Source organism: Saccoglossus kowalevskii, chromosome 9 (genome assembly GCF_978046115.1).
Source record: "Saccoglossus kowalevskii chromosome 9, keSacKowa6.1, whole genome shotgun sequence".
Lineage (NCBI taxonomy): Eukaryota > Metazoa > Hemichordata > Enteropneusta > Harrimaniidae > Saccoglossus > Saccoglossus kowalevskii.
Window position 1 is genome coordinate 13,289,012 of NC_140649.1, and position 24,139 is coordinate 13,313,150.

At 39.6% G+C, this 24,139-nt stretch overlaps 1 protein-coding gene across 2 annotated transcripts in view; it reads right to left on the reverse strand.

Moving 5' to 3' along the window:
* LOC102802119 (cell cycle checkpoint protein RAD17-like) overlaps positions 1 to 24,139 on the reverse strand; it is a 52,907-nt gene that overhangs the window by 18,234 nt on the left and 10,534 nt on the right. For both annotated transcript variants that reach the window (XM_085503177.1, XM_085503176.1), the window contains exons 4-5: positions 22,137 to 22,217; positions 13,067 to 13,217 (exon numbers count right to left, since the gene is read on the reverse strand). In XM_085503177.1, coding sequence (XP_085359303.1) covers positions 13,067 to 13,217; positions 22,137 to 22,217 — 232 coding nt within the window. The remainder of the gene's footprint in view (positions 1 to 13,066; positions 13,218 to 22,136; positions 22,218 to 24,139) is intronic.

The window sequence follows — 24,139 nt, forward strand, 5'->3', positions numbered from 1 at the left end:
AAAGTTAGATTTAACTAGCTTTTTGCAAGCTTAACCATTTCACCACCTGTCCCCTCTTTCTATCACAAATTATAGTCTGCACTTTCTTTCAGAAGATTGGCACAAAAAAAGCCACATTTTTTTTATATAAAAACTGAAAATATTGTCTGTTGGCACCAAAATTAGGGTTCAGAAATATTTTTACAAGAAAGTCAGGTGGTAAAAACATTAATTTGAAAGCTCGCTTAGCTTGTTTTCAAAACCACCATCCACATTTCTTATCTACAACATACAGTGTAATTTGCCTACATGTAAAAAAGCCAGCATGGATGTTATTTATAAGTTGTGCTCAGACTGGTACTGTAAATGCCCACATACATACATAAATATGATCTTGTAAAAAAGCGGCATATGTAAGAAGCATTGCAACAGTTGAAATAAAGAAATGCTTAGCCAATCAAGTTGCACTTTCTATTTAGTATTGAAAATATAAAGTGAGTTTTTTCTCAATTGTTTCACGGATGAGTGACTTTGATATAAAGACATTTGGATTTATTGTATGAAATTATACATTCTGATTTCTATTTGTCAACCAATGTTTACTCTCTCATCCGAGTTACAAGTTTTCAAACGTTTGTATCAGGTGAGCATGTGACCTGCACCTGTAACCTGCAAAGATTGAATAAAATCACCCTGTTCATTTCCCGCACACATTTACTTATCAGAGTTCAGCAAATTTGAGGATCAAAATGATGTGCATACAAATAATGTAATACATCATACATTGTCTGTGTGTTAAGTTTGAATGTGATTGAGGAAACTGTTAGAAATGGCTCAGGATGAACGGATGAACAGGCCAATGAACAGATAGAACCCAAATTAATAATCTCCAATTTCAGACTTTGTTCGACTTAGATCCTAATTAAAACAGTTGTGAAAGACAAAATATCTTTACATAGAAATATTCCTTTATTTGCACCCTAAATAATGGGTTAAAATGGAATAAATAAAACTATGATAAAAATAACACAGTTCCTATTCCCTTTATCTTCATTTAATACCTTTACAGCTTTTGAAAATCCGCCGTCCCCACCCTTTTTTTCTGTTTTGAATCATAGTATCCAGAATTTTGCCAGGATATCAAACTTTGATATCTTATACAACTCATCGCCAAACGTGCATTTGTCATGCATTTATATACACTTACACTAACAATATGATAAAGAATCCACCAAAAAATGTGTCAAGCGAAATAGCAATCTGGATCACCACCAAACTTTATGGGTTCTTCCTTGAGCTAAGACACACCTGTGGTAAAAATTGCATTTGTACCTACTTTGAACAAAATCAGCCACGGTACATCAAACAAATGGGTAAGCACAAATGGAAATAACATTCAGCCTTTTAAATCAAGATATGAACAAGCAGATATGCATCAGTAAACCACCATGTGGGATGTTCATAACAAAATTCACCAAGGCATACCAGAGAAACGTTTGATGACATTTTGATGATTTTTTATTATGAAAATGGCTGTCAATCAGTTAAACTGTATCAAAATCCCAAAACTATAGAAGAGAACATGCAATCCACTAATTGTCATGCCTTTAATTGTACTAAATATAAACATAATCTGTGAAAGTGTATCTGAGGATTGGGTAGAAAACTTCAAATCATGAAACTAAATAAAGTACATCAATAACTTATCACATGTAATGACAATTCCAAGTTTGAATGATATCAGCTCAGGCAGGCTAAGGAAATGGTTGTACAGAAACGACTAGCTAAAATTTAGGTGAAAACAATCGACCAAAATTTCACAAGAAAAATGAGGTCATTGTAATCACGGAAACAAATTTAATAACTATAGATGTCTTAATTAATACTACATGTATTATATTAATCTCAACATCCTTCGCAAAATAATATACATTTTGCATACATGTATTGCATAAAAGTTCACAAAGAATACAAAAATATAGTTAGCAAAATTTGACAAGAAATACCAGCCAACTTTATGATGGAAAGTAATTGTACCAGTAATTATAAAAGAAATTATAATTTTCTTGAAAATTATACATCCTAGTCATACTAAAATTTGACTTGGTTGACATTTAATAGTGATTGATAACATTGAAAGGTTGAATATTTTGAATTATTATAATCACAAAAAGAAAAAATTTCACAAGTTTGAAAAAATATCCAAGCTTGAAAAATAGGATAAAAACTGTTTGAGTTATTGTATAAAAAAAAATAGTTTATGCAGGAGAAGATAAAAGCAGCCATAAAAGCAACAACAACAACAACAACAACATGACATGTACAGACATACTGTAAGCTCTCTTGCTACCTTGATGCTCAATGAAATATGAACATGTATTGTGAGAAGGGCATTTCTGACAAACAAAGAAAACAAGTAGCTACAACAGCAAATGTACGACAGAAATCAGCATGGGATTCATAAGTAAAGCTGTGAAGAATTATACTTTATCTTTTGGTGATGTGATAAAAAGGATATAACCCGATATTCGTAAAGCTTATTACCGGGTAATACTCGCGGCATCAGGGGCTGATATTAACCAAGCATCTCTGGTTCATGGATAACACTATGAACTAATATATGAAATTATTATTTTTTTTTTTCCCTGACAGAAATAGCATACGTAAATTTTTTAATGCGTCTGTGCAGCATACCTAGTAAAACAAACCAGATTTACAGATTGCTATCTCAAAACTACAACTGTAGATCCAAAATTCCAATATCAATAATAAAAATGTGATGTCAACAAAGATTACAAGACTGTAGTTTTCTCAGTCATTAAAGAATCCTTATTTTATCAAAAAGCATTTTCCAGTGCATGTAGATTTATCGAATAGAATAACCACTATCTTAAGGAGCCTAAAATCCAAGATATACATTTGATAGAATCTTTAAAAATGTATAACGTTTTTCCTTAATCTATAATCTTTAATCCTCATTACCTCACCAGATTATGGTTCTGATACCTTGGGATTTAACTTGGGTTAAATTGATTAGAATATGATATATATCCGGAGATACATTGTTTTACCCTCCAGAAATTTAGCTACCTCAAAAGGGATTAGGAGTTAGTACATATCAATAATATATATAATAATATAGAAAAAATACTGTAGTTCACCCACCCAAATGTACAAGTCAGTGACAGAATAAATACGTTTGGATAATATACCAGTAAGGTCAGGGGTTATGACAATACCCAATGAAAAAATAAGTTACAATAAATCTTGCTCTTCGTCAACTTGCAACTTGGTCTATGATTTCAGACAAAAGGCCTAAGTGTTTTCTGTTAAATTTCTTTTTTTTACACCCAAACTAAGGCAAATAATTAGTAATGTCCAGTGACACTGCTTGCCATTTGTATTGGATTTACTGTTAATATGGTTTATGAACTTGAACTTTGAAATTGAATGACCTGTGAAGCTAGCTGGGATAAATTTCTGGTTTAGCTGGTTATAATGTGGACAGACTAGAAACAGTGGATCTCATCTTCCATTCTTGCTCCAAGTATCACTACGCTATATTTATATATACATCTGCTGATAGCCTCCACAAATTTCCAAAATGAGTAAGAAATAAACAATGTCAGAAGGCAATGGGTTAAAAGCAACAAGCCATGCAAGGTGGGTCTGCGTTAGTTATCAAACTTACGATATATAAATTTAATTATAGTATTATAGTTAGAACATGAACATGTCAGAGATATGGATCCAGAAGCTGATGCACGATTTTTTAACATATTGAGAAATATTGTTCTGGAAGAGCATTAGTTGAAACAAAATGGCCACAGGTCCACCATTTTGAATACATCTATGAATATATAACAGGATGTAAAACAAATATATAAAATTTGAACATCAGTCAAAGCATGGCAGAGATATGGCACTAGAACCTCATTCATTAAAACAAAATGGCCACCAGTCAGCCATTTTAAATCCAATCTAAAAAACAAAATGATATGCATCAAGGTCCCACAATGTCCAATGTATGTTCCATGTTTGAGCAAAATCTATCTGTAAACATCTAGAATGCATGACAGAGTAGACACCAACATGTAGGTTCCAGTACTATGTGGTACACCAGGATGCATGTTGCAGTTCAAGAAAAAATATAAGAAGCCGAAAAGAATGTAAACTAAGGGCACGTTTATCTGACACAAGTGTGTAGGGAAATTTAAAATATCTAAACACAAGAGCCTGTACCTAAGTGGTTTAAAGTGCTTGTCAAATGATCACTGACAACTATTATTTTCTAAGCCTCTGCTTGCCTATACCCCAATAATGCAGGATAATAAATAACTGGTTGGAAAATGTCACAGGGAAATTCAATTAAAAAGCCACAAAAGCAGGAGGTTGGACAAGTACTGTATAATGCTGATTTATGCTATTTTCCCTTTCAGAACATTTGTCTTGATCAACCTTTTCCAACTGTATGAACACTATTGTATTGTTTACACAACATATATGTTCATTGATTTCTATGATTGTATTGCACAGCCATTATTCACTAACACCATGACGCACATGGCCCTTTTGAAAGGGCGAGCCTCTTTTAATCCGGCGCACCCATGCAAATTCAAGGCTAGTTTTTCACTGCGCCACCCTGCTCACCGGGCTAGCCCACCCTGCTCGCAGGGCTAGCCCTCCCTGCACCCTCAGCGCACCGCTTGCACTGTATATAATGTATGTAATGTTGTATGTATAGTTTCATCAACCCACTCTGATTACATGATGGTTTTTGGAAACAAATTGAAAAAAAAAAACATTGGAGGATAACTTGACATTATGAATATGAATCAGAAAGAGACACTGGGAAAGGAAAAAAATTAAAAATAGTGAGCACAGAGTGATTTTTATCTTGATTTCAGTTTCACTGGTGTCATAATCATTGAGAAGTTTCTTTTTCACTCTTTAGTTTCGCAATTTCACCAATAGGGAGTTTAAAGTTGTCCTACGTGCAAATCTCAATGCAATAGTGATTGCCCACCCACTTCTCAATTAATAAATAATTTGCAAATGATATTTTCATAAAAATAGACTATGAACACTGATGTGTTAATATCTTTGCTCCAAGCAGAGAATTCAAATGTGACAATTCATCTGCAGGGATGGAAGAAAAGAAGGCAAGACAGACGAAACTTAAATTAAATGTCAGTGGGTGCATTGCAGTGATTTATCAGAGAGACATGATAAAGGTTACTGACAGGGTTTGCACTAAGAAGATTGGAGAAGTTCAGGTTTTTAGCCAGCCACCTTTTCTATCTGACTTTTAACAGCCTTCCACATTAGAATTTATTGTTGGGTGTATACTGGCCCCAAGATATTTTATTTGAGAGCCAAAGCAAAAGTGGGGTAGCCAGCTGGATCCATGCGAATAAATTTTATTTGGTTTTGTTTATAGTAATATAGTTGGAAAATAAACATGTCAGAGATATTTGGATCCAGAAAAAAATGCTTGATTTGAATGTAATCGGTCAAGGCACGTCCTAGGATACAAGTCCAGATGCACGCACAGAAGTCAATTCATAAGTCCTTTTTTCTGACTGCGTCCAATTAGGGACTAAAAATCTACCTCCTTTGGGATTACATAGATAGCAGCTTAAGGCTTTTGAAAAATGAAATTACGAGCATAAAGGCAGAGAATCAGGAAATTGATATATACCTAATAGGTCTCATGCCACTAATTAACCAATGGCTGCTCGTAGCCCTCAATTTAAATGCCTACATGTAGCAAGAACCAATGAAATTTTTTAAATATTATTTTTCTCAGGTGCTCCCTGTTTGAGGGCGTAATCACCTGGGTCAGAGGTGAGACCAACATGTGGTCTTTTATTTACTACTTAGCGGCTGTGTACCTGTGGGTTTATTCTGTGTGTTAATGGATGTTCTAATCTTGGTGTTTTTCCAGTGATTTCTCTTGGTGCAATCCAAATACAGTAGGTGTGTCTTGTTTACCTGAGATTTGCAAGAGTTTGAGCTGGCCAACATGTTAGTTTTTTTCATATGGTTGATTACTGGCATGTTGATTTCCCATTTTTGAGCCATATTTTCAACTTTCTTCGTCATTTTCATATAGCAATCTCGTCATATGTTAATATTGTCGTCTATGGAAATTCAATTAGTGGTATGAGCCCTAATAGCCGTATGACCACATTCCATGTATGCCATTCCGAGCCATTTTGTAAGGCTGGCGCTGATTGGATGTGAACATAAATCATCATAAATGAGCTTCCTACTTGATCATTTGTTTGAATTTTGAAATTATTTCAGCTTCTTACTTGATTATTTAAATTTTAAGATTATTTCAGCTTCCTACTTAATCTTTTGTTTGAATTTTGAAATTATTTCTGATCAGCTTCCTACTTGACCATTCACCATATGTTTGAAATTTGAGATTATTTCTGAATCAGCTTCTTACTATCGGTAGATCACTTGAATTTTGAAATTATTTGAAGATAAAAAAACAAATCCTGAAATTCTGTGTTTGACATCAGTCTAGAAGGGTAGACTCTACATGTACAAGATTTCTTTCATCAGAATAATCAATCCACGAGATCACATTCCAATATTGTTCAACTGATTGGCAAAACATATTCAGGACAAAAGTACATACATGAAATCCAAGATTAACCAAAGGTCCCTGGATACAATGTACATGAGCCTGACTGAAAGTGCATGATACAAACTCAATCGATTCATAGGGCATAGTCCTCGACTTGGGCTGAGTACTTTGTTGCACTAACTTCATAATTGAAACACACTCATGCAAAAGTCGTAGTTGATCACCCATCAGATAAAATTTAAAAATAAAAACCATGTATATGTAAACTGTTCTGTTTTACCAACTAATATGTAGAAGTGCTGCCACCATTTCTGGGACATTTTTGTGAATAGACTGTGGTAAGAACATGATCCCTATCATATCACGTAATTGATAATGGAAAATGTCATCCAAAGAAACACAGCTAGAAATCAGATATCAATATAAACTAACAAGATGAATTGTCTTGAAAACTTCCCTGAGCTAGAAAAGTGAAAACAGACTGGATATTAATAACGCAGGTTAGACTCTTGCACAGGTGAGAAAATTGCCTTAATACCTATGAGTTAAAGTATAGTTGCTGCACAAAATATTCATTACTTTCAATAATTGATTTTTCATATCTTCTTAGGTTACATGCTATAACTTCATCCAATGCAGATGATAGCAGAAAGGTTAGAACAAATTCTCAAAAGGGGAGTTTTAATATATTATCTTGGTAGTGGCTTGAGATGCACTGATTATTTTCTTGGCAATGGAAAAACTAACTGATACCTCTAAAAATGGAAGTACTACATCATATATAGTGGAATCTAATAGTAATGAACGAGTTTCAATTTCCTGGGCGTGTTTCCTGGTTGCCCCATTAACGAACACGTTCGTGACAGAAAAGGGGCGTCAATTTTACAATTGGCCGTCTGTGAATCTGTTTGAAAATATATAATGCGTGTGCGTTGTCCCCAAGAAATATTTTCCTTCCACAAATGCACATATGGACTCCATAGGAACATGAATTACATTTTGTCCATATTCACTTGGAGTGAACAAGTGTCAAACATGTTTTCTACATTTTATGAAAAGTTTGTGAACTACAGAATCAATATGTGCAGTACAAAACTTAGCCTGGTGTAGAAAAATAACTCCTAGAACTGTGCATTTCTGCTGACTGGAAGTGAATCAATGTAGGGAGCAGATCCTTTGGGCCCCAATAAAATTCTGAGTGACCAGGGATCACATGTGGCCACAGCCTTCAACTGTGACCTGTCTGATAGTAATTTAGGCCCCAAGAAAGCCACAGAATGTTCCATCTTAACTCAGAATTATCAAAAACTCATCCTACCCGGTAGTAGGTGAACCCTATCTCCCCTACATGGTGGCGCTGCTGAATTGCAGTGCTCCCTTTTGCAGTTTTTTTCTCGAGAATCCCCTGATACATGTTTCTTCATCATCATATTAAAGCACAAAAATATAGTACACATATTAATTATTGTTTTAAACACCAGAAAATGCAATTAAAATTTTCTCTCTAACAAGAACCACGGAGTTCGATAAGTTACAAGTCTAACATGAAATAACAATTGACTGCACAGAAAACAAATATTTTACACAATTTTGATTTATTTTCACACATACAATGTATATATACATGTACGTCACCAGCTTTCGGAAATGTTGATGCATAGGCGTATATGGAGCAATTACAACACCTGATAACATCATTTTCAAAATGGGAAAATCATACCTTATAAAAATGAGAAACGTTTTGCACAACCACCATCAAAAATAGACTATTCAAACATATCAATCAATGACATAATTTTGAGTTCATCAAAGACCAAGCCATGCATGGCACAGTCCTTGTTAGTTATCAAATTTAAGGTATATAGTTTACAGTTGAAATATAAACATGTCAGAGATATGGATCCAGAAGCTGATGCTTGATTATGATGATTTTTTAAAGATTAAAATGGTTGACATTCAGTCATCTTGTATCTGACCATCAAACAAGTTCTTGTCCATTTTGAGAGATATTGCTCTGGAACAGCAATAATTCAAACAAGCCATGCATGGCACAGTCCCCGTTAGTTGTAGAATTTAAGATATATAGTTTTGTTTATAGTAATATAGCTGGAATATAACCATGTCAGGAATACCGTACTCGACCGCGTTAGTGCCCATGCCCGAGCAAGCGCCCACCCCCCACTTTTGCACAATTTTTATATTTGGGGTCACATTAGGCAAAGCGCCCACCCCTTCAAAATGCAACTAATTTATAACTTGGTCTTGCGTAACGAATCTTGGTAATCGTTTTTATATGATACAGCGTGGACAATGATCGCTGTGAACATGTTGTGAATGCGTCGAACACGTTAACCGTGCGTAAACTATGCTTCAACAATGACCTGTTAGTACAAGTAAAATGCGATAAATATTTCATGACATATTCAGTTTACCTCTCAAAAATGGCTAGTTACTAGTTTTTTGGAAAAACCATGTCGTTTATTCGCTGAAATCAATTTCAACAGATCGTACTTCGACATCGATTATTCACTTCCGCATTGCGTTACCGGAAAGTCTTTGGGAATTTCCGAAGAATTGCATCAGTACAACACAGCATTCTGATTAGTTAATAACCAACTTTGACCCATTAGGTCAAACGACGCTGCTGTAGGTCAAATCTGCAATTGCATCATGGCGGAAAGTGATTTTCATCGAGAGTTTGCGTACGATCCAACAACTTCGTCAGTGGAAATAATATGACAATTTTCCAACAGACTCAAATGTTTTTATTTCCGTAAATTATGGTGGTACATGTACGTAATTAATATTGTAAACATAGTTGAACTCTGGTGACCTTGCCCTTTGTTATATAATATAATTCCCTTTATCATAGTTTGTTTCAATATAAATATGCATTGTCATAATTAATTTTGAATACAAGTTTTGGGGTTGAACCAACAGTGGGGAATCAGTCTACCGAATGTCCTTAAAAGATGTAAATATCTTACAAAAACATTGGTGCCTTATTTGTTTAATTATTTTAAGGAACATAATTTCCAGCTTTATTCAAAGTAATTCAGATATTTTAGAATAAAAACAAATGTCTCATTGCAAAAAAAAAGTGCTGCATTTAGATGTGAATAGATTCATAAAACATGCAAGATAACAGAAAAATTTAGCTGGCTTTAGTCCAAGTATTTTGTACAGGTGTCTGCCAAAAATTAATGATTCACTGAGACAAATATGAACTGCCTCATTGTGTGACTACTGTATTATATGAAAAGTAAAAAAAAACACCCTTTATGAATAGCTATCATGTTGCAAGCTCTGCTTTGTATGCAAATCAACTTAAATAGTTGGTGTCCAGTGGAGGGAGAAGTCAACAGTACTGTTGCCTCCTGAGAATCTACATCTTCAAACACTGCAATCTTTGAAGTGCGTTTTTAAACTAGTATTATAAAAACTCTATCATTCTGTTCTAATAGCTGAAACATATTCCTGTGAGTTTTCATTTGTCGAATGAACTGTTTGTCAAATACAGAATACATATATTTTAGAATAACTTTCTTTTTAAAATGTGGATGAAATGTTTTGCTTTTAATGTATTTTTTATGTATTGTTTTTGATTTGATAACTTTGAACTAAACAGATTTTCTATTAGCTTCAGATCTTGATCAAAGTTAGGCACCCAGTTCATAGGAGTGCTTATATTGATTTTCTGATTTTCTTGTTTTCTGTAAAGATTTTATTGGTAGGTTTGCAAATGTGTATCAGACTGTGCAATCTCTCCATGAGTTGGTTTTGAAACCCAGTATGGGATTCTGAGATACATTACCAAGGATATTATTACAAGATAAATCATTTGCTTCATTGAACACATACAACAATGCATATTTCCACTGAGATCAGTGACCTTTGATGTGTATCACCAGTGATCAGTCAAGCAGAAACAGTCAAAATATTTTATCAGATTTTCTCAATTTTTGCATGATATTTTCATACAGGACATCTGTTGTTCAAACTCAGGGAAGACTTTATACTGATGAATAAGGTGACCAAGTTTGATAAAGTTTGGAATAGAATTAGTAAAGTTATTATGCACACAATAACAATTATTAACGATGACGATGCCGACGACGACGACAACGACAATGCCGGACAAAATTTTTCCCTTAATATACCTTTCCCTTCCATCTTTGATGGTACGGGCAAGGTAATAAAATGTGCATATTTTTTGTGATCATTTCTGTTTCTTCATTGTGAAAATCAATGACGACGCAAATTAATAAGTAATTTGATTTTCCCTCAAAGACGTAATCTGTCACTTGATGAATCAAAATTTTCATTTGCACTCTTTTTCGAGGGGGGATGCTCTGGTAAGCGCCCACCCCTACAAAATCGTGATTTTCTGAGTTGAGGCCCCTGGGCGCTAACGCGGTAGAGTACGGTAATATTTTTTAACATTAAAATGATTGACATTTGTATCTGGTCGTCAAACAAGTACTTGTCCTTATTGAGAGATATTGCTCCGGAACAGCATTCAAAATCAGCCATTTTGAATACATGTATATATATATATATAACATGATGTATAACGAATATATAAACTTTGAATATAATCAGTCAAAGCATTTAAGAGAAATGGCTCTAGAACCCCAATCATTAAAGCAAAATGGCCATCAGTCATTTTGAAACCAATCTGAAAAATAAAATGACGTGCATCAGGAACCCGTAATGTCTAATGTATGTACCAAGTTTGAATGTAATCCATCCATAAATGCCAGAAATGCTTGATATATGATGATTTTTTAGCACAAAAATGGCCACCATTTGGCCATTTTGAATAGGATCGTCAAACCAATATATCTGTCTATGACATGATGTATAATGAATATTTAAAATTTGAACATAATCAGTGAAAGCAAGTCAGAGATACGAGGACCACATTCATTAAAACAAAATAGCTGCCAGTCGGCCATTTTGATTCTTATCTGAAAAACAAAATTATTTGCATCAAGGTCCCATAATGTCTAATGTACATGTATATACCAAGTTTGAACAAAATCCATTTGTAAACAGCCGAGAAATGCTTGATTTTTAAGATTTTTTAGCACAAAAATGGCCGCCACTCGGCCATCTTGAATCAGATCGTGAAACAAAATGATTTGCATCAAGGTCCTATAATGTCTAATGTATATACCAAGTTTGAACAAAATCCATCTGTAAACAGCCGTTAAATGCTTGATTTTGATGATTTTTAGCACAAAAATGGCCGCCATTCGGCCATCTTGAATCAGATCGTGAAACAAATTGACGTGCATATGTATAATATCATGTATGATGTATGTGTGAAGTTTGATTGTGATTGGTCCAGGCATTTCTAAGATACAGGTCCGGACGCACGCACAGACGCACATAATCGGTCAAAAGATGCCAGAGATATTCTCTATAACTGCATTCATTAAAACAAAATCAGCCATTATAAATCCGATCAAGGCCCCACATCGTCCAATGTATATACATGTTTACATCCATCTGTAAACAAAAGAAATCCAGTTCCGAAATGCCAGAATGCTTGATTTCAAATGATTTTTCAGTACAAAAATGGCCACCATTTGGCCATCTTGAATCAGATCGTTAAATAAATTGATGTGCATATGTATAATATTATGTAAGATGTATGTGTGACGTTTGAATGTAATCGGCCCAGGAATGTCTAAGATATACATGTAGGTCTGCACGCACGCACGCACGCACACACACACACAGACAGATGCTCGCACAGAAGTCAATTTATAAGAGTCCGTTTTCGGACTGTATCCAAACAGAGACTAAAAAATTTGGCAGCCAGACTGAACAACAATTACACAGTTTCAAAAGGCCCAATCTTTTGTGGTGGGTGATGTTTCAGAAAATTTGGTATTTGTAAATGAATTGGTCTACCTTGTATACAGATAGTAAGATATTATGATTATATTATACTTCAAGTGGCTATAACGCTCATGTAAATAGTTTATATATAAAAAGTATAAAAAATATTGTGATTATGACATTATGTTTTAAAATCCAAACTTGTTGAATGCAGTCGTTTAAGAATCACACACTTAAAAGTCTAATCACTTCACAATGTTTTGACATGTTGAATCTTTAAATCTGAAACAATATGAATCCATCTTGAGTAAAAACTGTTTAATCATAATGGTAGATTCATGCACAAAGCTACGACTCGCCATGACTGGATGTTTCGAAATAAGGTGTGAGATGGGTAAGAGCGTAGTCAGTCGGGCAGTGTGTGGCGGGCTTATTAATTTAGTCCTGTTATTGAACACACTGTTGAACAGTAACACTTACATTACATACATGTTGTAATATATAAATAAATATACCTCTAGGTTAAGAACTAAGGCAGCTGTCAACATTAGGAACCCAATATCTCACTCAAACATTTATGAGATAAATCATAGCAGCAAGGAGTGAATCATTTATGAAATATCATAATTTATTTACCTGGGTAAGTTCTATCAGCATCATAGCTTGAAGTTGTGGGATTGATCCACTCTTGCAATTCTAATCCCATTTCCTGGCATAACACATTAATTGTAGCAGTTTTACCAGCGCCGGCTGGACCAGTGAGCAATAGAATAGGAGATGAAGTCTTCTGGAAGAAAAATGATACAGTGTTGACCATTACAAATTCTAGAATGGGAAGAACCAATGTGCAAATTATTTATTTCCTGCACCATGTTTTGAACTACCTTTTTTATGATAATGTTGTGAATTTGCTTTTATGTTTGAGATTTTTATTTATAAATGCATGTATTTTTTCCAATTTTGTTGTGCATTTTTTTTTTTAATTCACCCCCCCCCACAGACTTTCTAATTGTTCCCTCCCCACCCCTAATCTAGATATTGCACAAATTTCACACTACAATATGAACTTGCATCAAAGTGTAAGGTTCACAAGAGACCCACAAGTGTAATCCCTGCTATTTTGAGAAGTTTGTATTTAATATAAATATGTACCACATGTACATGCCTGCATTTTATTTGCTATGCCCATCATTGTAAGTACCAGAACAAGTGTTAGTAGTAAACTTAGCCTACTTTTTGAGACTTTCAATGAGTGATAGCGTTTCTATTTTATTTTTTAATTGAGGGTAATTGACTTAGGCGAGGGTTCTCCGAACCCGCCTATTCACATAGTTCATACCCACCATAGACTCCGGTCAGTCAAAATGACTATTTTGAACTGTAGGCATTAATCAGCGATTCTGCCGGTGACGGAGAGATAGAATCTAGGTCAGGGGAAACCCCATGACCTCAAGATTCTTTTACCCCTTACGTCACGAACCCACATGACCTAGGCCACGTGGCAGCGCCATAGGTAGCCGTCAATCACTCTGGTTCCTTTCTCTCCGCCTCGAGGACGAGGACTTAGACCAACGCGACGGAAAGAGTGGGGAGGTTGGGGGTACCCGGAGTCTATGGTGGGTATGAACTATGTGAATAGGCGGGTTCGGAGAACCCTCGCCTAAATTCACTACGTTCAATTACCCACCATAGACTCCGGTCAGTCAAAATGACTATTTTGAACTGTAGGCAGAGTCAGACACCAATAGGTGATGGGTTTTTCCGAGCAAACAGAAAAAATGAAGAAAGTCTTTTCCCAGTCTGGGATGAAAACAAATTCAACACCCTAGTTACGACCCAAAAAAGGGTGGTGTCTTACCTTGCCTGTGCTGTCCCCGGAGCAAGGAGCCAAAATGCTGCTACGGTGACAGGGTTCGGTGTGCCAGAGAAAGCTAGACCCCAACCAAATTCTGGGGGGTAGTAAGCTTTCGAAGTAAAGACCGAAACAGTTCTGCATTAGGGCATAGGCCGCAAAGCGGGACCTGGGAGCTCCCAGAGGAGTGCTGCTGATGGTAGAGAAATCTGTCCGCATAAAATGCCAGACTGACTTATTGCCTATGCGCAGGGACCCTAGCGGTCGTTCAGGCTGGGTCAGCAAACCAAGGCTGACCCGCTACGACGGAACCCAACCTAGAGAGACCATTGTCAATGGATTTGGTGTCTCTTAGATGTAGTAGTCCAGAGTTTTAAATCCGGTGTGGTCCCCGAAGACGAGGGTGGCCGGATTCACCTTAAACTAGTGGCAATTGCTCTTACCCCCTCCCTCCACTTTGCACGATTTAAAGCATCCCTCATCCTCATCCCAACCTTCCCACTCTCCTCCTCCACTTGCATCTTCCACGTCTTCTTTGGCCTTCCCCTTTTCCTTGGACCGCTCACCTCTAAATCAAGGGCCCTTCTTAATACATGCCCATCCTCCCTCCTCAGCACATGCCCATACCAACGTACCCCATTTGCCTTCGCCAACCGATCTACCGCTTCCTTCAAACCCAACATCTGCATCAAGTCCTTAGTTTTCTTTCTGTCCATCAACTTCACCCCACACATCACTCTCACCATCGCTCTCTCTGTCCTCCTTAAAATCCCCAACTCATTTTCACTCAAACACCATGTCTCGCTCCCATACAGCAATGCTGATCTTACACAACTCTTATAAACTATTCCTTTCATCTCCAAGGGAAATCTCTTCCCATATAGTAGCTCTCCACATTCCCTAAACTTCACCCAAGCAAACCTTGCTCTAGCTGTCACAGCCACCTCACACCCACCACCCACACTTACCTTGTCCCCCAGGTATGTACACTCCTTCACTGTCTCAACCTCATCACACAACTTTTCTTCCTGTTCCACCACCCTTCCAACTCCGTTCTTACATCTTCCACACGCAAAATCCCTTGCCAATCTTTGGGTCACCCTCTTTATCTTTGCATATCTCCCATGTATCCACTTCCCACATTTCACACACCGCACTGAATTTACCTTTACCCTCTTTCCACACATGGGTCAACCTTACTCACCAAAGCTTTCTCCTCCGTCCCACTCACCATCACTTTTGTCTTTCCCAGATTTACCTTCAAACCCTTACTCTCAAATGCTTTTTTCCATTTTACAAACTTCTCCCTCAATCCCTCCATTGTGTCATCATGGTAGTTGATAATGATGGTCTGCGTTCTCCAGAAGCCTGCCCTCCATGTGTGCTCGAGGGGGGGGGGGGGTGACGCTAGCACTAGTGAGTTGGCAATCGCACAGACCTCATGCGCTCGTACTTGGTGTCTCAGTGAGCTCTGCGTCGAGGAATATAAAGTATTAGACCTCTAATACAGTCACAGTAAACCACCTGGTTATGGAAGTTGGGGATGCCAGCCTATCCTGCCTGCCTGGGCCATAACACAAAGATGTGTGCCTGGCACCCTGTTCCAAATCCTTAGTACGGTTTGGTGGCAACTCCATGCTCGAACCGGGTAGAGAAGCAATTCCTCCTGACCATCCGGGCAGACAAAATTTGACAGCCGGGGGATGATGATCGGGTGAGGATCGTGTCCTGGGATTTGGTTCTAGGCGAGAAACCCGATTTGTGTCTTTAGCACAACTTGATTGTTCATAACGGCGGTCCATCATCCGAGAAGGGCAAGGACCAGTAGGAAGACTTATTTTCCACGTCAAAAATTTGAGTGGTGCTGATTGGAGAGGCTCAAAGAGCGGTCTGCTTAGAGCAGACAACACAGCCGACGAGTCCCAGTTGGGCGGCTCCCCTGTATGGGGTCTTGGCGTCCGGAAAGCAGTAAATAGTCTCATAATAATAGGACAATCAGCTAGTCTTGTTCCCGTACATAGAGTGGCGGGGGACAAGATCGACCTGTAGCCAACAATCGCTGTGTAGGACAAACCCACTTCATCAAACAGGTGGACAAAGGAGCCTGCTACCTGGCCAATAGAGGGATGATATGGATCAATCTCCCTTCCGCTACACCAATCAGTGTATGCTCGCAGCCTAAAAATGTAGGCCACAATGGTGGAATCCCTGTTCGCCCTGGCCAGGACGTTGGCAGCCCGCTCAGATAAGGCTTTCATATGTGCGGGTCTACTGAGAGCCTCTATGCGTGTAAGTGATACCTGCTGGGCTCGTTGGTAGTGCGCCGTCTGGTTGGAACGGCAGGTCCGGTAAGTCCGGAAGCACTGCTGGTGTCTCGACTAGCGTTTCCAACAGAAGTTGAAACTTGCTTGGCCAATTGGGTGCAACCCATGATAATATGCGGGTGTGCACCTGTCTAAGTTTTCGCAGAACTCTGTGGTCTCGAACTACGGGTAGAAAGCGTGGTAGTGCTAAGTACACTGCTCTCAGTTCGAGCCAGTTGATATGGTAGTCCTGAAACTAATGCGGGGGCCATATCCTTGGGCTTGTTGGTCCAATAGATGCGCTCCCCAACCCTGGGGTAGGCATCTGTTACCAGAGTCATACCTGCGGCGAGCAGGTCCAAAGGGCACCCCTGTCCGAGGTTGGCCAGTGACGACCACCAGGGCAGGGCTTCCTTCACTTGGTCCGAGAACGAAACCCGCCTATCTAGTTCCCATAGGAGAGCTCGGCGTTATAACAAGCGTTATACCGGGCGACTGCATAGTGCGGCCTGGAGAACGACCCTTTGAACTGAAGTCATCATTCCGATAATCTGTATAGTTCTCGAAGGGACACTGAGGGAACGCTGACTAGGCATTCGGCTAGGCTGCTTAGCGCTAAGCAACACGCTTGATAAGCCAAGCTTACCTCTGTGTCAAAACTCCATGCCCATGGACACCAACTGCGCGTTGGGTCGAGGTGGGAATTGTCGATTTACTAACGAGCCCAACTGGTGAAGTAAATCCTGTGTTAGCCTGATGCGTTTGGCTATTAACCCCTTGCCCGGGTTGTTAGTAACCAGTAGTCTGGGTACGGATTGAGGTGTACCGACATCTGGTGAAGCAGCAGCACTACCTGTTTCATCACTAGGGTGAACACGTAGGGCGCTGTATCTAACCCGAACGGGGGGCACCCTCAATTCGAATACTTGGCCCAGCTGGGCAATTCGAAGGAGATGGCAACTCGCTGGGTGCATCGGTATGTGCCGGTAGGCCCCGCTTAAGTCTAGTGGGGCTAGCCAGTCGATGGATGGATGGAGAGGAGAACCCTGAATGGTGTCTCCACATGGAACCGATCGAGGAGTACATACTGATTCAGTCTGCCTAGGTCCAGAACTGGATGCTCGCGACTTGTAGATTTGGTACTACGAACACAATTGGGTAAAGCCTGGACTTAGTTCCGGCTGATGTAGCCTGTGTATGGTGCCTTTTCCCAGCAAACTGCTACTTCTTGTCTGATTGAGTCCCCTGGCAGTGCCCAACAGGGTAGACACTGATGGGGGGAAATGGAGATTTCAGCGGTATTCCGTAACAGGATGTCACCACCTGGAAAGGTCCGGGATCGATCACCTGCTATCTCCAAACCGGACTACATCGGCGCAATCTGTGTACGATAGGGATATGTGGCCATGTGTTCGGCAGCTGCGGGGGGGAGGGTGCTCCCGTCCTCCAAGGCCTGAAGTAGTCACTTAGTTGCGACCTGGCCACTCGCCGAACACGTGCCTGTTCCCCCGGTTGCAGAGGTGAGCGTCAAACATGCTTCCCCTGCTGCCGAGTAGACATCCGCCCAGAGGGGGTGAGGAGCCACCACCTGGCTCTTTTCTCCCTGGGGGTGCGCCACTACTCTTCCCTCACATGGAAGCGTATGAGCGCTTGCCTCCTGGCTGACTCTGGCTAGCGGACGACGCCCTAGGGCGTTGCGTTTTCTGTTCCTGGGGTGCCCTCCGCTTGCCCATGGCAGGGCCAACTGGCTAGCGAATTCGATCTGCACCCTCTGGTTCATTGCACTCCAAAGCTCTGAGACTGTACCCACCATTCCCTGAACAAAGAGGGTGGAGGATGTCCAGTCTACGTCACTGAGGTGGAGACGTACCCCGGCTCAGCTTGTCGGCGAAAACACATGCGTCTAAGGCCGCGTCTCGTAGCACAGTAGTGGCCCCGGCCAAGAGGGCCAGGCGACACTCGGGGGTGCCGCAAGTAGATGTGCGGTGGCCCACCAGTAAAAATGTCGCCTGGTCTAGGAGGCTGGTGCGTTCTGCCTCCAAGGTCTCCAGAGTGCTGGGCACGCACAATAATGCGCTCAAGCAACTCTGCCCTCAGGGCTGGATGGGTCGTCTTCAATTGGCAAAGACACCCATGGAACGCGGCTATCCCCCATTGTCCGGTTTGCCAAATTTGTGGTACCGGGGTCTGGGGAAGGAGCCTTGGAATCCGGTTGGGGGCGTTTTGGTCTCATCCCACGCTATGGGGTCTGATCCTGAAACCACACCGACCGGGTAGCGTTTGGTCCAGTGGGAAGTGTTGCCTAATGTTATCCCCACCCGGGGGCCTTAAGCATTACATCCTCGGCGGCTGACCAATGCCGCCCATCAACAACGTTTGCATGCTCTGCACCCCACTCCGCACTCAGACGGACGGTGTTGATGGGGTTGCTTTGGATCCCGACGCCCATGATCCCATAAGCATTGAAGCAACCTTAGGTGGTAGCTTTAGGATCAAGGGTGGGGGTATCTACATTGTATCACTGGGATCGATGATACTCCGCCGCACCCCAAAAGTGTGGCTCACCAAGTCATACAGATGGAAGACCGAGGGACCGCCCGGAGTACCGGCTGTATCCGATGCAAGCGAACTGCGTCCTCTTTCACTTTAAATATGTGAGATGGAGCGTGTTCGACTGTGCGTCTCATGACAGGGTCGGTTCCCTCTGGGGACGCCCATGGGTCTGTAAGAAGGGAGTCAAAACCAACAGCGGAGACCGGACACAAGGATAAATTCGTTACCTTTGTACCATTACCGCATGACGAACCCTAGTTGACTGAAAGTAGGGGGGTCAACATGTGCCCTGCCCTGAAAGCCCTGCCCCGAGATCGGAGGCTTGGCTGCCAGCACCCCGTTGGCATTCAGTGCCCGAGGCTCCAGAGGAGGCCCGGTGCAATTAGCCTGAGCCTCTGCCTCCCCCAAAATAATGGGAGAGCCGCGGCTGGGAACGGGGGTTCCCCAGAAGAGACGTGTTTGAATGCAAACATGCTTTCGTGTCTCTTCCTGCTTGCCCACCGAGGGGACACAGTGGGGACAGCTCACTCCGACTGCGTCTGATCTACCCAGCCTGTCAGGAACGCAATTGCCCCGACAGTCGTTCGACCAAAGCCCTCAACTCGGAGGCAAACCCGGCGCCGTGCGAGGAAGGGTCCAGAAAGGGACCCGCAACGGGCCCCATAGGAAGAAAGCCTCCAGGGGCACAGCCTCGCTGCAGCCGGTAAAATCGGGTAAACCACCGCCTGAAAAAACAGACTGTGAGGATGCCCTCTGATCAGCGGGGGAGACCGAGAAAAATATCAGTACCTCCACCGTCGGGCCTCTTACTCGACGTCCTGGTACACGAAGTACCAGTAGCCGAGCGTGAGGACTTTCCACTCATACAAAACACGCAACTCACTTTAACCGATTTGCGCGACCTTGCTGTGGCGCTGTCAGTCTCAGCGATTTTGATGGCTCTGAAAGAAAATCTCAGGCCTCAGAACTCCAGTGAAAAAAACACACACCTTCACGCAAAAAACCCCAAACCCCGCACGTAGCTACGACAAAGTATCTCAGATGCGGGTTCTATGCTGGTAAATTCTGAATATAACCACTGCACGGTCAACTCGAAACACGAGGAGACCGGAAAGAAAACGGCAGAGAGCCCTGGTGCTGTCATTACATCTATATATTGCTAAATACATTGTAAATAAAAGACAACATGCACAAGGGAAACGAATTACAGTTGTAAAAGGTGCCGCCATGAAACCGACATGTGGTTACATTGTGGCGCCAGGTTTTATTTTCTTTGTTGTGGAAAAGCATAACACACAAAGGGGAAAACGACACAAGGGTAAAAAGACAAGAAAAACTTATCCTACTAGCTAGAATGTCTGATGCCGCGGCTGCGGCGACGACCCACACTACAAACCCGGACAGGAAATCCAACAGAGCCAGGCAGAGCCGCTCAGAATCATTCCCCAATGAGGCGGAGAAAAATGAAGCGTGATTGATGGCTACCAATGGCGCTGCCATGTGGCCTCGGTCACGTGGTTCGTGACGTAAGGGGTAAAAGAATCTTGAGGTCATGGGGCTTCCCCTGACCTAGATTCTATCTCTCCGTCTCCGGCAGAATCGCTGATTAATGTCTACAGTTCAAAATAGTCATTTTGACTGACCGGAGTCTATGGTGGGTAATTGAACGTAGTGAATTCATTCGCTCCATAGCGCAAAATAGTCTAGCTTTTCAAGTCATCGATCTTGACATATTGAATATACCATATTCATTTTGGGTAAACAGTGCATGTCAACATAGGCAAATAATGGAGCGGCACGATGAGTAGTGACTATTCCGCTTCTAACTGCCAGAACGATAAATGATACCAAACAGCATTCTAGAATTTACATAGAACTATAGAAATATATTTGGTATGGTGATATGGAAATACAATGACTATTAATAGCCCAGAAAGGAACAGATACCATGCAATATCAGCATGATAAAAATATACATGGGATGGTCAGGAAATGGTTTGTTTTGAGAAACAAATTGTAATGGTCTTGATATTTGTGACCCTGATAAAAATATTGTTTTTAATATAACATACATGTAATCACGCATTGCAACAAAGTCAAACTTTTTATAAAACATAGCGTAAACTTTTACAACCTTGCCCATTGAGAATCTAGATTAAATAACAAATGGATGAAGGAATTCAAACTAATGATGCAAAGATGTAGTAAACATTAAATTACAGAAATGATTTTGTGTGCAAAAAAATATACAGTACAAATCATTTCAAACGTTTTATTTAGAAACTGAATAAATAGTTAAACAGGAATTGTTAGGATTCGCAACTGATGTAAATTTGAACCAATACCAATGTAAACTCTAGACTAGAGGTTCACATTCCCAAAGTTCATATTTAACCCTTATCTGATCAAGTCAGTGTAAAAGTACATGAGGCCGACACGATAAGGGTTAATAAAATGCCATTTGTTATTTTAAAATCTTTGTGAATCTCTGGTGGCAACATGTTTCATTCAAGGCTTTGCAAGACGTAACTGTAACTAACTTTAATAGACGAGAGGGACCTGGACATAACATTTATAACATTTTAGTTTTAACATTTCTCTGAAATTCGTTGGATGGTTATGAAATGCAAGTAAAATTCTTAACCTTGTTTTATTGTAAACAAATGTTTTCGGTCAAATGCAAACGCTCGATTTGATATGTTATTTGCCATGTTTTTCCCCGACACAAGTTGACCTGATAGGTCAAGTCACTAATTAACAAATCAGAATGGTGGATAACGTCAACTTGATTACATTATGAAAAACCGAAATTTGACTAATTCAGGTATCAGGAATGATTGAAATGTTCGAAAAATGCTGCCTAAATTAGAGGTTTTACGGTCAGCACCCTGCACTTGTTTCAGAGTGATGGGGAATTTCAGAAACTGATATTTTTTTTTTCAAATCCTGAATGAGACTCTGTACATTGACACACTCACGAGACAATATCTATACTTACTATGTGTGCAGTATGAGATATATGCTGTTGTAGCCATAACTCTACTTCTGCTATCTTCTTCTTATGAACAGCAAGATCCGCCTTTAAAACAAGCACATTAAGAAAATAAGAAGGTTCCAAGAAATAACTAAATTGAGGTATTAAAGAAAATATGCATCAATCAGCCTTAAAGTGCCGGTGGAATGCCCACCCTCACGTTTCCCATTTTAGATCTGTGTCCCACTGAAATGGGCAGTTATTGATTTTTTTGCTGAAAATGATTACTCGTACATGTATCCAAGTAAATTTGGGATATTTCTCGTGTTGTAGCCACGCCCACCTATCCTGAAACAGTTGAATGTTTCCGGATTTCCGAAAGTGCGCCACCAAATGACGAAAGGTGAGAGGAAGTCATATCCCTGAGCCGTAATAACACTGGTCAGTCAGTATACTTTTAAAGGATATACATTTTTAGGTCGGAGTTTTCTCTTTTTTTTGTCTATTATATTTTTTCTGAGTGGGAGTTTTTAGATGTTGTGTATAGTCATAGTGTAAGTATTCACACGTTTCTAATCGATCCGAAGGTGTGACATTAGTGGACGAAAGCCTCTTAACCTCAGATTCTTTTTTTTCTGGAAAAACTGTCCCCGTCCATACAAAAACAAGTCATTGTCAATGACACATCCCCGTTCCGTTCATATTTGAGTGACATATACAATCAAAGCAGATCATGACCGAAATCTCAGACCACTTTCACCTGAATATGTACAACACATTGTACTAAATCTGAACAAAATCCATCCATGCATGCATGACTGAGATCCGGTTCCGGAATTGTAAAAATACGTGATTTTGATGCATTTTTCGGCCTTAAAATGACCATCATTCAGCTATTGTTAAGCGGATCATGAAACAAATCCATATATCTATTTGTGACATGATGTACCATGTGTATGTGAAGTTTGAACTTGATCAATCCAGACATGTCTCTGATACGGATCCAGAACTGAATTCTTTAACCCTCTTTTAGCCAATATATATTTTGTGTTATCCTACCGACACCATAAAAAACCTTGTGAAAATAGAGGGCATTTTTGCCTGATACCTTAAAATACCATAGCCATTTTTGCACATAATTTGTCTTTTTTGGTTTTACATCTCCCGAACTTTAGATTATGGAATATTCTTACAACTTCTTGTATGCATATTATCTATTATGATGTCCTTTATGTATTATACTACTTTTATGAAATACACGAAAGGTATTTTTCTAGTCATCACTAAAAAATCACACATGGCTTTTTATGGATTGGGCCATATTGCTGTTGGTATGGATTTATGGTTTATTATGGTATCAGCTATTATGGACATTATGGTTTTTTATGGTAAAATTTGTTACACTTGGATTGAATTATGGTAATTTATGGCATTTTATATGATACTTGATTGTGAAATGGTATATTATGGCTTCAGATTTAAAATTTTATGGTAATATATGGTGTCAGAGTTCACTAAACCATGTGTTACTATACCATCAAGATTTCATTAAAATTTGATACACAGGTGCAAATCTGTTTAGACTAATGACATATTTTTGCTTTTATCTGTCCAGACGTTTTTGTTTATCATATTTATACTTAGTTTTTCTTTAGCCAAAATATATCAGTGGTCAAACTGTAGAAATGTTCATTTCTTTTGATAAACAAATTCTTCTAGTGCCGCTAGTCTATAAACAAATGAAGATCATTAACATTTTCAAAATGACAGCTGTTTTAGCCCATAAAAAGGTTACTACACAGGCAGTACATGTAAATGCTAAATCTGTTGACATCATTTTCAGTTTCAAAATTATTCAGAGTTTGAATTTGATCGTCGCATTTAGGTAATTATATTTTCTCAAATAAAAACCTGAAGCCATATTTTACCATAACATGGTATTTTATGGTCCAATGATTTCCTTTCCCAAGCCATAAAAACCCATATTGTCTGGCAGAATACTTATTCCTTCTGAAACCATAAACTTT